Raw genomic sequence first — 16,338 nt, 5'->3', positions numbered from 1 at the left:
TTCCAGCTGAGCTATTTCAAATCCTAAAAGATGATGCTGTGAAAGTGTTTCACTCAATATGCCAATAAATTTGGAAAACTTAGCAGTGGCCACAGGACAGGAAAAGGTCAGTTTTCATTCCAATCCCAAAGAAAGGCAATGCCAAAGAATGTTCAAACTACTGCACTATTGCACTCATCTCACAGGCTAGCAAAGTAATGCTCAAAATTTTCCAAGCCAGTCTTCAATAGTATGTGAACCGTGAACTTCCAGATATTCAAGCTGGATTTAGAAAAGGCAGAGGAACCAGAGATCAAGTTGCCAACATCCATTGGATGATAGAAAAAGCAAGAGAGTTCAAGAAAAACATCTACTTCTGCTTTATTGATTACACCAAAACCTTTGACTGTGTATATCACAACAAACTGGAAAATTCTTCAAGAGATGGGAATATCAGACCACTTTACCTGTCTCCTAAGAAATATGTATGCAGGTTAAGAAGTAACAGTTAGAACTGGACATGGAATAACAGACTGATTCCAAATTTGGAAAGGAATATGTCAAGGCCATTGTCACCCTGCTTATTTAACTTCTATGCAGAGTATATCATGAGAAATGCCAGACTGCATGAAGCACAAGCTGGAATCAAGATTGCTGGGGAAAATATCAATATCCTCAGATACACAGATGACACCTCCCTTATGAGAGAAAGTGAAGAGGAACTAAAGAGCCTCTTGATGTAAATGAAAGAAGAGAGAGAAAAAGTTGGCTTAAAACTCAGCATTCAAAAAACTAAGATGATGGCATCCGGTCCCATCACTTCATGGCAAATAGATGGGGAAACAATGGCAGACTTCATTTTCTTCTGCTCCAAAATCACTGCAGATGGTGACTGCAGCCATGAAATTAAAACATGCTTGGTCCTTGGAAGAAAAGCTATGACCAACCTAGACAGCATCTTAAAAAGCAGAGACATTACTTTGCCGACAAATGTCCATCTAGTCAAAGCTATGGTTTTCCCAGTAGCCACGTATGGATGTGAGAGTTGGACTGAAAAGAAAACTGAGTGCCAAAGAATTGATGCTTTTGAATTGTAGTGTTGGAGAAGACTCTTGAGAGTTCCTTGGACTGCAGGGAGATCAAGCCAAGCAATCCTAAAGGAAATCAGTCCTGAAAATTCTTTGGAAGGACTGAAGCTGAAGCTGAATCTCCATTACTTTGCCACCTGATGTGAAGAATTGACTCACTGGAAAAGACCCTGATGCTGGGAATGATTGAAGGCAGGAGGAGAAGGGGACAACAGAGGATGAGAAGGTTGGATGGCATCACTGACTTATGAACATGAGTTTGAGCAAGTTCCAAGAGTTTTGATGGACAGGGAAGGCTGGCGTCCTCCAGTCCTTGGGGTCACAGGGAGTCGGACACAGCTGAGCAACTGAAATGAAGCGAACTGAACTGAAGATCACTCCACAGAGGTACTAAATCAGACCCTGCATTTTAACCAGATTTTCTGTGATTCCTGGGCAAAACAAAATGTTAGAGAAGCACTATTTGAGTGTCTCTAGTTGTCTGCCAGCACTCAGAAAGAAATAGGCAGACTGAGAGCGCCGTTCAGTGTCCCCAACTATGGGCCTAGTAAATACACATGATGGAAGGTTTAAATGACTAGCAAGCTTTTATTTACTTAGAATAGTGAAAAATCTTGAAACAAAAAGTGCAAATTTTATTTTTTAAAAAGAACAAATCTTTTATATAACTCCAAAATATTTTATTTAGGTAAGCCATCTTTTTGGTAGGATGTCTGGCTTTAGGGATGATGATGAAGACTCAGACATTCATGCTTCATGTGTATGAATCTGGATTCAAATTCAGGCATCAAGACCAACTTCTTAGCACTATTAAGTGTTATACAGACTTCTTTGTCTCTTTGATGCTAAAAGACAGTAAGCGTCCCTTTGGGCTTCCCATTTGGCACTAGTAGTAAAGAACCCACTTTCCAATGTAGGGGAAGTAAGAGACAGTGGTTCGATCCCTGCGTGGGAGAAGAGGACCTGGAGAAGGGCATGACAACTCACGCTATTGTTCTTGCCTGGAGAATCCCATGGACAGAGGAACCTGGCAGGCTACAGTCCATAGGGTCATAAAGAGTCAGACATACTGAAGCGAATTAGCACGCACACAGGCAAGCGTCCCTTTTCTTCTGCAAACTGCCATTTCATTGACAGTAGGGCCATGGTGAAAGAAGATGATGAAAGAAGACAGAGTTTGATGAGAGAATTATTTTTTTAATTAAAATTTTAATTGAAGAACAGTTATTTTACAATATTGTTGCAGTTTCTGCCATACATCAACATGAATCACTTATATACCTGTAGCTGATTCATGTTGATGAGAGAATTCTAGTAAAAGTTTTTTTCATATGTGGAACTGATTACCCACCTTGAACTAATTTCTATTTTTTCTTTCTAGATTTGCAAATAAACAAACCCCTTATCTCATGTCAGTTTTGTATAAGTGAACTAAACTAAGTACACAATTTTATATCATAAACCTTTGATCAAAGCCTGAAGCAATATATAGCTTTCAGGACTGAAGTTTAATTTTATGAATTAACTAATTTTATTAAATAGCCTTTATAGCTAAAATTTGTATATATTTAGGTTTGAATTTAATAAAAGTGATTTGAAATGGATTTTGTCATTTTCTAAATTATTAATTTTTAAAATTAAAATATGGTTGATTTGCAATGTTGTGTTAATTTCAGGTGTAAATCATGGTGAATCAGATACATATACTTTTTCAGATTCATTTCCCTTATAGGTTATTACAAAATATTGAGTAAGACTCCTTCTATAATTTTTAATGTAATTTCCTTCTTTCCTTTTTGGTGTTGTAGAAGAAATATCTGAAGAAAAAAATTTAAATATCTCAGAATTTCCAAGGCATTTGTCAATTCTTTACTATTTCATGATTAATTTATCTTCTCATAAATTTGCTACATTTCCTAAAGTTATTATATTTTGATATCTGATAGTACAAAGGGATTGATTAATCTACTTTTGGGCTCAAATAAACAAGGAGGCTGCTTTTCATTATGCAAATGTATATTTCTGACTTAAAAAATAATAATTTGCTTACTAGTTGTAAATTCATTCACAATGGTTTATAGAACTTTCCTTTATTAAGTAGCCTAAACTTCTGGGTATAAAAGAGTATTTCTGGAATTAGGGTAATGTTTTTGAAGCTCCTGAAAATACAAACAAATGTTTTATTTTTTATTAATGATGAAAGGCCAGCACCTAGTCATTGCCTAATAAATGTTGAGTTAATCTATATATTTTATAGATACTCAAGCAATATCATCTTCAGAGAAGGTACTTTACTACTTATCAAAATATAATGAATGAGTTGCTATAATAACATTATATTCTTTTGACTCAATTGCACCTCACTTTATAAAATTATAAAATAGCACATAGCTTAATTGCTACTACCTCTTCTTCCACCTGTCAGTGAGGAATTGCTTATCTCAGGCATCTGCAGTACATGTCAGCATTCTTTATCACTCATTTGCAAATTAGCTGTGGTTGCTGAATTCTCTTCCCTTAAGTTTCATTCAGCTCAGTTACTCAGTTATGTCTGACTCTCTGTGACCCCAAGGACTGCAGCACTCCATGCTTCCCTCTCCATCACCACACTCTGAAGAACCACCCCCACCCCGATAAATCTGAGGTCTTTTCACTCGAAGAAATGACTCTCTCCCTTTCCTCTAAATGAGAAAAGCAGATCCCATCCTTTCACAGGTAGCTGACATTACACTGAAACAGGGCCAGTATGTTCAGGTATACTTATTTTCTGAAATATCTCTATAGCTATAAGGACAACATTTCCATATTTTTAGCAGAACTTTTTTCTAATTAGCTTTGCTCGCATTGCTTTTTGCTCTTAAATAATTTGTATTTTAATTGAAATTTTCTTTTTTAGCTGTGTTTTGGGGTGACATTGCCTTAGATGATGAAGATTTAAATGTCTTTCAAATTGATAGGACAATTGACCTTACACAGAACCCCTTTGGAAGATTTGGACACACCACAGGTATGTTTGATTATTTGACTTGGTTTGCATTTATTTAGAAGAAAATATACTCTTGAAATGCTAAAATACAATTTAGATCATTTTGAATGTTCTGGTGATCAAATTTTATTTCCTTGATACAGATTAGTCTATTTATAAATTTAAGTTTTATTCATAAATTCATAATTTTAACTTTATTATGTAATGTCGTTAAGAATGATGTTATAGTGTTCACCATGTGCAAGGCCTGGCTTAAATACTTTGCAGGTGTTAACTCTTTGAGTCCTCATAATGACCCCATTATGAGTAGCTGCTGATGTTATTGTGGTTTACGAGGAGGTTTATAAGGTTATGATTGCTTTTCTTGGGGCTTCCCCCATGGTTCGGTGGTAAAGACTCTGCCTGCAGTGCAGGAGATAGGGGCTCAGTCCCTGGGTCAGGAAGATCCCCTGGAGGAAGGCATGGCAACCCATTCCAGTATTCTAGTCTGGAGAATCCTAGGACAGAGGGGCCTGGTGGCCTACAGCCCACGGGGTTGCAAAGAGTCAGATACGATGGAAGTGACTGAGCACGCGTGCATAGTTTTCTTGTTGTCACACCGCCAGGAAATGACTGAGTCAGGACCAAGGTTCACTTCTGAGGAAGGTAAAATTTCATACTCTCGAACATTATTTTCAATTGCCTTCCATTTGAATATTGAGATGCAGAAGGTAAGTTATTCTTGAGTGCTTATACACAAACATATTTAAAAAAAATTATATATCCATTTTTATAACTTTTATGAAAACCTGGAAGACAGTTTCAATTTTAGCTGTTTCCATGTTTGAATTATGCCTATATGTGACTTATAATATTTCAAAGATATTTGGGTTTTCATCTTAAAATAATTTAATTAAAATTTGAAAATTATTTATATAATCTTGACACAATTTTTATTCTGTATTTTGGAAAAAATTGAAAGGTTAAAAATATAAAATTTCTTTTTGTAGTTATAGCTAAAGCATTTATTCAGTCATGCTTTTTGATGTCATTGATCTCTCCTCCTGCTAATGCTATTTTTATTTCCTTCTTGTATTCCATGGGAAATATATAGTCCCTTTGTGGTATCTAGCAGACAAATATATTTTAGTCTTAAGGCTCTTTACTGTGAATTAACAAATCTCTTTTCCCAATTTTCTTTCCCACAAGTTTTTATTATGACAAGCTTCCAAAATATAGTGAAGTTGATAGGATGATGCAGTCAACACCCATACACCTCAAAGATGCAACAATTGTTCAGATTACCATATTTGCCCTGTGTATGTGTGTGTGTGTGCATGCATGCATAAGTATGTATAAAATATTTTGAAGTTAATTGCGGATAACATAGGGCTTCTCAGGCAGCACCAGTGGTAAAGAGTCCATTTGCCAATGCAGGAGCCCCAGGAGATGCAGGTTCGATCCCTGAATCAGGAAGATCTCCTGGAGTAGGAAATGGCAAGTGTTTTTGCCTGGAAAATTCCATAGACTCAGGAGCCTGGCGGGGTACAGTCCATAGGACTGCAAAGAGTAGGACACGACTGAGTAACTGACAACATATGGACACATGCACACAAATTAGCTTTTCAATGTTAAGTAGGTTAGCATGCCCTTTTAAGAATAAAGACATTATTGTACATAATGAAAATGCAAATGTTGCATATGAGAAATTTATGTAAGGTAATAAAACTTAAGAAATTTATTTAAAAGAATATGGTACTTAAAAATAATAAGCTTTAGTCTTTGTTATATGTAGTGAGTCTTTTCTGAAACATACACCAAATATATGAGGAAACTGCTTTGCTGTGTAGTCACAGATAGTCCATTCCTATAGGATATGTTTATTGACAGACTGCAAACACTACCTCACACTTAACGCTGTCACTGCCTGGCAACAGTGGATTTCAAAAAAGATAGCAATGAGACAACTCAGCAGAATCTTAAATTTATCACATTACATTCTCAGTTTTCATTAAAATTTTTGATAGATTTATGCTTTATTAAAGTGATTTCTTTAGCCCATTGCCCTCTCTTTGTACTAAACGTGTTCATTTTCTGTGATTTAGAAAGTAATTAGCCTCCAATTAATAAAAATAAATGGAAAAAAATAAAATAAAATGAAGATGCAAAAAAGAAAAAAGAAAATTAAAACTATTGGCTTGGCCAGAAAGTTTGTTCATGTTTTTCAGGGGTTCAGATTTTTCGATTTTATATATTGGTCAACCCAACATATAATTTTGTCATTTCATTTATAGTTAAGCTCTGAAATGCTAATATTTGGAAGTAAATTATTATTTATAGAAAATCATAAAACAAAATCATATTGTCATAAAGACATATTCTAAATATATATGTGAAAAGTACATGTTTCAAAATAATTTGCACTATTCAGCTGAATTTCCAACATGATAAAAGAATTCTATAGTTTGTTTTTACTCTCTTTTCCCCTTCTTGTTAGTTTGTGCTGCATTGACTATATTTCTTATTTTCTTATTTGAAAATATATTGTGTTTTTCGTAAATATTTGTTTTGTATAATTTCATTTTAGAATTTTTAAAATATGAGAAATAAATACATATTATGAATTTTCTTATTTCAATGAACTATCTATGCATAATTTTATTTATATTGCTATGAAAATTTTCAAAATTGCTAAAATATTAAAATATTATTGACTTTGATAATCTTGAAATGTTTTTTCTTGTCTATAATATCCTTATGCTTATCATTTACCTTAATATTAACTAAGACATTTATTTTTTCTTCATAATTAGCCTCCTTCTATATCTATGTGTTTCAGGCCTAAAATATACCATATAATTGTTATGCAATGATCATTTCAAATACATTTTTATCATCCTTTAAAAATGTTTGCTATAACTGCTTAGGAATGAATACACTTAAGTATTACCTCATCTTTCTAAAATGTTCAATGAAAAATATTTCAAAAATTTTTCTCAAGGAGCATAGCAAGAAAGTGACTATGTAATTCAAACAATTAAGCAGACTATTATTCAATGAACAAGCATCCTAACTCCTCTGCCTTATACGGACTTAATTGATATTTTCTAAAAGATGCTTATATGTTAACAATATTTATTACTTTTTATTAGCTTCAATCGAGGTAATTATGTTTTAGAATTAATTTCAAAGGGAAAGGAGATATTGAAAGGAAATAGTTCAAAGTGCAAGAACATATTGTTTGCATGAATTTCTGGTACTCTTTCATTGTCTTAGCCCACAGGCTCATGAATCACTTGTTCTGATATCATTAGTGATCATATTAGTTGTTTACTCAGTGATAACTGTTTGTATTTGTCCATCAGAATTCAAGGAGAAGGCAAACTAGGTGATAAAATTAAGAGAGCATTTTGGAAAAAGAAAAAAAATAAGAGCATTTTGTTAAAGACCTGGAATGAGGATCAGAGACTTGGATTTTCATCAGATGTTCTGCTTTATGATTATGACTTTGTTCTTAAAGCTGCAGGAAAATATATTTTCTTATCCCTAAACCCCTCCTCCACATTGTGAGCTATAAAATCTTTATATCTTTTTTATAAAGATTGTAAATTGCACCAACATAATAAAATGTATTTTGCAGCTGGGCATCCTTTCAGATTCTCACTTTGTGACTTTTTAAAAGCTATGTTATTGGTTTTTATAAATTATAGAAACTAATTTTCAAATTTTATTTTAATGCATTATATTCATTACATATGCTATTAGAAATGTCTCAAACTTGATCCAAGCTTTGGAGCAAAATTTACACTATACACTTCCTTTTTTTCTTTTTCTAGTTTCATTGACAAAAATTGACGTACCTCATGCTCTTTTAGTGTTTTTATTTTCATTTGCTGATTTGCCATCTGAAAGTATTTAGTTTGCATTGGGAAAATAGCTGGAATGCAATCAACATGGCAGAACAATTTGGATCTCTTCCTATATAATACTATGTGTTGTAAAGTTCACAGTTGGAAAAAAAAAGTTTCAAATTGTCAATAGATGACTCAATTGCTATGATGTCCAAATAAATTGATTTACATAGCTCTCTGATTTTCTCCTACCTCTTTAGTTTTAGTTGCAATTTTTTTAATTGATGGATAATTGCTTTACAGTACTTCACTGGTTTCTACCAAACATATTGTAGAATTTTTACCCCCTTCCAAGATTAATGGATATTATTACTTTAATGCAATTGTATAAGACCACATAAAAAGAGATGTCCAAGGAGAAATCAATGTAACATGTTACTATTGCTTATTTACAAGAACTTTAATTTACAGTGAATTTAACTTAACTATTTTCCTTTACTCTTTAAGGTGGATTTGGAGACCATGGGATGTCAAAGAAACGAGGGCCCCTCTACCAACTTATAGACAGAATAAGAAGAATTGGCTCCGGTAAATCCATGTTCAAAGTTGCAGACTCTTGAGTTGCTGTACAGTGAACATTATACTTGTAGCAGTTCAGTTTGCCATTAAGATTCAAAGGATGAAAGGATGTATATTGAGAGAGTCCTTTATTCCTTTATATTAGTTGATATGTGATGGAAGATTTTGGAACTTAGTTGGGGACATTTAAAATATTTTAACTTATTTTCAGCTTCTCCTTAATAAAAAATGCATTAGGTGTTTATTTTACTGTTGATATTTATTTCCAAAAAATTGGTATCACAGTAAGGTGTTTTTATCAAGCGTGGAGCTACATCAGTTTTCGTCAAATGAAAAAATATTAATGCTTATTTTGAAACAAAATCCACTTAAAGTAAATTGGTAAACTGATAAATTAGATTAAAAAACAATTAAAAATATTTTTAACTCTTCCGAAACTATGTATAGGAAAAGACTGAGAGAAACAGCTTTCTGGATTAATGATTAGTTAATATTTAAAATGTTGAATTTATTAGTCACTATTTGTGGATTTTAGTTTCTTTTTAAAGTCTCCTGTTCAAACTTCATATCCTAACTTTCCTTCAGTTGATTGATACTAATTATTTATGCCAAGAATTAATTTCTCCAAAGCTAAGATGCTTTGCTCTAGGATATTAAAAAATTAGATATGTTAGGGACACAGATATCAGGGGCAAACATTCAATGTTCATTGTGTTTGAAGTGTATGGAAGCTGTAAGCCATTTGTGTCAATAATGATATATCAAGAAGGAAAGTAAATACGAAAGTGTAGAAAAAATAGCACCATAACAAAAAATTGTGAAAGGCTACCGAGAAAAGTTAGTGACTGCAGACCTGAAAGCTACTCCATAGCAGATCACGTTTTATGTTGGCCTGCTCACCTTGTATACTGATCTCTAAATCATGCTGTTGTCTGGATACAAATCCCTAGGAAATTGGAATAGATGCAGCCCATTGTCCCAGAATCTGAGACCATATCTGTATTATCCTTATTTCATTTACTATCTCTATTGTGTAATATTCACAGTTTTTATCTGTACTACGGAATATCAATTCTGATTTAAAGGATTAGAGATTTCACAGGAGTAAGAAATGTTTGGGACAAAGTAAGACTTTTTAAAAATGTCTTTTTAATTCTATTGGTGAATTTCTTAGTTATTTAGTAAAGCAGAATACATAAAAGAATTTTTCTGTGCCTTACAAAGTCTACTTGACTTCTGTCCACTGTAAGCTATTATATTGAAAGTCATCAAAATTTGCTTATAGAGAGAGCATTAGGAAATAATATTTTTTTAGCTACTTAAATATTTTAACACTTTACTCAAGTATATGCTATAAATGAAGTTTTTCTTTAATACATTTTGATTTTAGGCATATTTATATGAATATGTAAATAAGACATTTTAACTTGTCCTTTAAGAGGTAAATGATTCTCTGACCAAGGACTTCTGTTTCACAGAATATTTTAAATGTCACTGCAGGCTTGGAGCAAAACAACACAGTTAAGGAAAAATTACCACTGAAATTCTCAGGGCAAAGTGAGAAAAATAGAGTTCCCAGGGCTGCTACATCAAGAACTGAAAGAGTGTGGCCTGGAGGTGTTATTCCTTATGTCATAGGAGGCAACTTCACTGGTAAGATATTCCCAGAGGGTCTATTTTGATGATGGAATAATGATTATTATATAGACTAAGTATATATTTTTATAGAATACTAATACATAAAATATAGTATTAACTCAAATATAAGAAAGATTCCATTCACCTCAGTTGTCAGCATATCTTGAAATTTAAAAACATATATATATATTCTTGAGTTCTAAGAATCTAAAGAACTATTCTGGTTTTTAAAAGAGTTTCAGATGTGCCTATTAAATCTAGAAGCTTTAGATTTGTCAATCTAAAGCTTCTTGTCAATAAGTTGGCAAGAACAACACATGTATTTGTTCATGAAGCCTTGTACACACAGCCTTGTCAAGACAGTAAGCTCACGGCTATGATTCTGAAGACGGTGCCCACTCTCAACAAAGGCTCCCTGTGGCTTGGTGCTAGTATTCTTTGGTTTGGTGATAGTGGTGGCATCTCGTCTGCACAGCCAGGCTCGGGACAGAGGAGCCACATGCAGACTTCTCTCTGGAACAGGCACTGTTTTATTAACGTCATGCCATTTTTCCAGGCAGCCAGCGAGCCATGTTCAAGCAGGCCATGAGGCACTGGGAAAAACACACATGTGTGACTTTCATTGAGAGAGGGGATGAAGAGAGTTACATTGTATTCACGTATAGGCCTTGCGGGTAAGTAGAACCAGGGAATGAGTTAAGTAAATATAGAAGGGAAAAAAGTCCATAGATAAGATTCACTTTTCAAATATTCGCTTAGTCTTTTGCCCATTAAAAGTATGAATAAATGAACGCTATATTTTAAAGAGATGTATTCTTTGATCACAGACCTCTGTGCATCCTCCACCACTGCAGCTGCCCTTCCTTCTGTTCCAAATATATGATAGCACTGCCCACTAACCTGAGTTAGAAACCTCAGTTTTGTCTTCAGTGATTTTCAGTTTTCAACACATTGTTTCTGTTGATATCCACTATGTCTTTTTGTTTCCACTTTTATTCCACGTCAGTCCTCTTGTCTGTTCATGTCTTCGTCCTCTCATGCCTGCTCTATTTCAACTGCTCTCCTGTCTTAACTCATCAATTCACTGCCATTAGAATTATCTTCAAAAAATACTCATTAGAGCAAAATGCCACAATTTTTGAGATTCCTCAGTGTTTATAACAACCTATAGTGGTGTTTTCTAGATTTGCTTCTTACAGGATGATAACAATGCTCTCTTCTAAATAACTATCCTGTAAGTTGTGAAAATACTGTGTTAAATTTCAGTAAGTATTCCTATAAGTAGTGTGCTAAACCTGCTAATATTCAGCCAATTTAAAGGAATATAGAATACAGTGTCCCCTAAACTTATTTTAAAATGGGAACAGTTATCTCATGCTTCTAATAGTGAAGAATGTGATCAGTATCCCAGAACACATTTTGGGAAATGCCAGCCTGAGAATAAAATCTAGATTTTTGGATATAACATCTACCACAGCTTGCATTTACTGCTGCTTCTGCCACCACGTCTCTTCACAAATCCCATAATCTAGCCAAGTTACAGTAATAGCAGTCCTCCGAGCAATTCAGTGTAGTGTAAGAAAGACTTTTCATTGTGAAAATTTTCACTTTTCCCCTTGTGAAAAGTGAAAGTGAAGTCACTCAGTCGAGTCCGACTCTTTGCGACCCCACAGACTATAGCCCACCAGGCTCCTCCATCCATGGGATTTTCCAGGCAAGAGTACTGGAGTGAGTTGCCATTTCCTTCTCCAGAGGATTGAATCTGGGTCTCCTGCACTGCAGGCAGGCGCTTTTACCATCTGAGCCACCACGGAAACCCTTTCCCCCTGTATTTCCAGATAATTGGAACTTATATTTAAATATTTGAGTATTTAAATTGTCTCCATTTTTATTTGTTTGCTGAGAATAGTTGATAGGGCATACTGTCTACTTTACACTACATCACATCAAGAGGCACATGTTCCTGTACCTACCACTTTAGTGACGCTAATATTTATCAGTGGATTCAAGTGGTGACAGCCACGTCCCTCAATTTTAAGTCCCCATCACTGGAAAATAGTCATTTTCTCATGTTGTTGTTTTCTTTTATTCTTTCTACATTTAGCTGAAATTCTCTTATAAAGAGGAATTACCTCGAATCAGCTATAGCTATTTGATACCTTCTATTATTTTTCATATGGGGAATTTAAATAAAATGCTTAAATCCTTTGGAGGAAATAATTCTTGCTCTAATGTCACATATTCTGAGGATGGGAAATGTATATATTTCCCTAGGTATTGGGGGCACTACATCATCTGGCTTTGTCTCATTATATTTTCCTAGAACATTTAAATTAACTTAAAAAGTAATGAGTTTTAATTTTGGTTCTATTAATTGACATTAAGGTAAATGGTACATTTTTTTCCTATTTATTTTGGATAGTGCCATAATTTTTTACCTATGAATTATTTACACAGTGTTTTCTTCTAAGTTACTTTATTTATTCTTGATAAGTTTTGATTACATTTGAAGTCTCTTCTAATTCTTTATATATTATGGTTTAGTCGTTAAGCCATGTCTGACTCTTGCAACCCCATGGACTGTAGCCTGCCAGGCTCCTCTGTCCATGGGGATTTTCCAGGCAAGAATACCGGAGTGGGTGGCTATTTCCTTCTCCAGTGAATCTTCCCGACCTAGGAATTGATCCCGGGTCCCCTGCATTGCAGACAGATTCTTTACTGACTGAGCTATAGAGAATAAAGGTCTAAATCTAGACTATCCTTCCTTCCTTCTGGTTATCTAATAGGAGTGGATATAGCTCAGGTTACATATTTCTAAATATACAACATATTCAGATCAGTACATCTTTTCTTTACCCACCCTTCAATTTTGTAAAATAAATACATCCAAAGTACCACTTAATTATTTTATTGCTCAATTTCTGTTTGTAACAAATTCATATATATATATATTCATTTTGTTTTACTGGTTTGGTTCTTTTCAAAGTTTTCCATTTCACTTGTTTTACCCTGCTAAGCTATTTTATTTCATATATTTCATTCTCACCAATTTTTGAGCTATCCACAGTGGTACTTTGCTCTACAATAGCTATCATAACTCCATTTCCACTGTTGGCTCAGATGTCTGCCTTCATCAGTGATGAGGGCAGGGCCCTTACCTCTGTCCCTCATGACACCCAGCACACTGCTTTAGGGGTAGGTTACCAGGCAAGTATCAGCAATTTACATGTCAGCTAAAGTTCATTGTGTGTAATCCTAAAATAAAACAATGTAAGAATTCAAAGGGATTTTTGAAAAACATGTATTCAAGAATTTAGGGATTTGAAAACTGAAGTTATGACTTTCCCCAGGATACTTAAATCTGTAGTTACATTCCTGAAATTAGACCCTTGAGTTTACTTGTTACTGTTATAGTAGTAATGTTGTATTTTGGTGGTTTGTTTTGGTGTTGATTTTCCAGTTCAAAGTTTGTACCATATTATTTTTTTTCAGTGATAGGAAGGATGATACTTTTTATTGAACTTGATCAGGGCCTACTCATCATTCTAATCATTTTGTGACTTCTAAATTTTATTTGAAATTACCATTATTGGCCAAAATTTCATGAAATAGTGATCTTTTGTCATGATGCTGCTGCATTTATAGCTCACAAAAATTAGTTTAAATTATCAAAGAATCTGACAGTTAATATTGCACAATTTAGTGAAAGACATCTAAAATAAGATATATTTTGAGTCAAACAATGCTCTACTGGACTCAGTAATGGGTCTTTTTTCTAATAAGAGATGTGACATATAATATATCACATTTAACAATAGCTAATATTGTTGGATATGAAGAACCTGTAAGGTGTTGCCATTGATATGAATGGCAACGTTTATCTGCTCTGTTTCTAGCTTTAATTTGGAAGGTAAATGCATCTTATTACTTATTATTATCATCTCTTTGACTGAGCTTACCTGTTAAGTCTGACAACTTGTAACTCTTGCAAGTTTTAAAAATAAAAACTGAAATAATCTCCATATTGGAGTGGGTTGCCATTTCCTCCTCTAGAGGATCTTCCCAACCAGGGAAGTTAGGAGTTGAGGAGTTATTAAATATCTGTCTGTGCTTGCACTCATTCATGTCTGATTCTGCAACACTTTGGAGTGTAGCCCACTAGGCTCCTCTGTCCATGGGATTTCCAAGGCAAGAATACTGGAATGGGTTGCCATTTCCTCCTCCGGGGATCATCCTGACCCAGGGCTTGAACCCACATCTGCTGTGTCTTCTGCATTGCAGGCATATTCTTTACCCACTGAGCCATCAAGGAAGTCTATTATTAAATATGGAATCATCTATATAATTTAGAGCATAAATTTCCTTTAGTATTCTGCTACAGTCAATTTTTATTCAATAAATATTTTTTGGGTGTATAATTCCATATCAAGCCTTTGATAGGTATGGAAATAATAAAATTTTAAAAAGAAAAATGTAGAAATCAGAACTTTTTGCTATTTAACTCTAGTGCATTTCCTATTTTTAAATGAAATTATGATTGTACATTATATTCTGCATATCTGTATGTATATATATTCATATGCAAGCTTCTAGATATATGATATCTTTGCTTCATCTGCAATGGTCATAGGCTTTAATCTCTATATTGGCAAAAATTTTAACCTGAGCAATAAATATTTTTCAGCGAATATCTATTACCTTCTTTGGCATTTATCTATTTTGCAATATTACTAATTATAACCAGAAAAAACTGAGACCATTTTAAAACAGAAGTTGTTTGATTTTCTTCTTTGTAAGTCAGCGATTTATGTAACTGAATTTTTATCTTCAATTATTATATGCTAATTTTTAATGATTGCCAAAAAGCAATCAGACTTAGAAATAATTTATTTTCTAGATTTTATGTATTTTAATTGCATTTCTCTTTGGTAATATTGATTATTCAGATTATGATAGTAGTCACTTATCCATCCTTTTCTATTGAATTCTCATTTCATGTCACTTATACTAACTTTGGGACCTATAAAATTGAGCGTAAGGTGTTTTCTTGGCTTTCCCAGGTATCTTAGAGGTAAAGAATCTGTCCACCAATGCAGGAGCTGCAGAAAACAAGTGTTTGATCCCTGGTTGGGAAGATCCCTTAGAAGAGGAAATTGCAACCCACTCCAGTATTCTTTCCAGGATAATTCCATGGACAGAGGAGCCGGTCAGGCTACAGTCCTGGGTCTCAAAGAGTTGGATACAACTGGAGCGACTGAACAGACACTTAAGGGGTTCTCTATGCTAGGAAGTTATAGTTAGGCAGAGGAAATATGCTAGCCATGATTCTTGTTCTCAAACTGTGTAGACTGGCTAACTTAAACAGAAAACAATAGGAGCAAATTTACTGTTATTTATATAAGGAAATTATTTTTTTAAATTTTGGAAGGAATTTATAGAATTTATAGAATTAGACTAATAGAAAAAGTAAAGAGACAAACTGAAGGAGGAATCTCAGCAAGAGCATGTTGAATTATTCACCTTGAACATTTCCATGACTTCTAAGGATGCTTGCTCCTAACTATTAGAGTCTTAGCTCTGTCCTGTACTTTGGGGCTCTGTTCTTTCAATGAATATTTATTATTTTTTTGACTTTTTATTTTTTCCAGTTGTATTGAGATATGTTAATAATTGACATATAACATATTGTTTTAAGTGTATAACATGCTTTTAAACTTGTGTATATTGTGAAATGATCATCACAATGTTTAATTAACATCTACCATTATATATAGTTACACACTTTGTTGTTGTTGTTGTTGTTGTGATGAGAACTTTTAAGATCCACTCTCTTAGCAACTTTTAAATATGTGATATGGTATTGTCAACTTTAGTCACCATGCTGTACTCAGGAATAACTGAAGTATGTACCTCTGACTACTTTTCACCCATTTCACCCACCCTCAGCTCTTGCCTCTGGCAACCAACAATCTGTTTTCTGTATCTATTGAGCTCTATTATGTGCCAGGCTCCATTCTAGGAGCTGGCATTTTGGCAGTGACCAAAACAGTGGACAAAATAGGTTTTCTGCCCACAAAAAGCTTACATTTTTTGTACGCAGGCAAAAAACCTGTGAACATAAATGAAATATGAAATATATTAATAGACAATAAATTCTAGGACCAAAAGAAAAGTAGTGAAAGTGGGATGGAAATGTATTTGTATAGAATTTGAAAAAGTGGAGGAAGGAAGCCATATG

At 33.9% G+C, this 16,338-nt stretch overlaps 1 protein-coding gene across 3 annotated transcripts in view; it reads left to right on the top strand.

The window, feature by feature from the left end:
* The window catches only part of TLL1 (tolloid like 1), a 284,429-nt gene that overhangs the window by 140,055 nt on the left and 128,036 nt on the right, over positions 1-16,338 (top strand). For all 3 annotated transcript variants that reach the window (XM_065904757.1, XM_065904756.1, XM_065904758.1), the window contains exons 2-5: positions 3,964-4,074; positions 8,391-8,471; positions 9,963-10,115; positions 10,657-10,774. In XM_065904757.1, coding sequence (XP_065760829.1) covers positions 3,964-4,074; positions 8,391-8,471; positions 9,963-10,115; positions 10,657-10,774 — 463 coding nt within the window. The remainder of the gene's footprint in view (positions 1-3,963; positions 4,075-8,390; positions 8,472-9,962; positions 10,116-10,656; positions 10,775-16,338) is intronic.

This window comes from Muntiacus reevesi, chromosome 13, assembly GCF_963930625.1.
Source record: "Muntiacus reevesi chromosome 13, mMunRee1.1, whole genome shotgun sequence".
Taxonomy (NCBI): Eukaryota; Metazoa; Chordata; class Mammalia; order Artiodactyla; family Cervidae; genus Muntiacus; species Muntiacus reevesi.
Note: the sequence above shows the minus strand (reverse complement) of the source record. Positions and strands in the feature narration are given on the sequence as shown.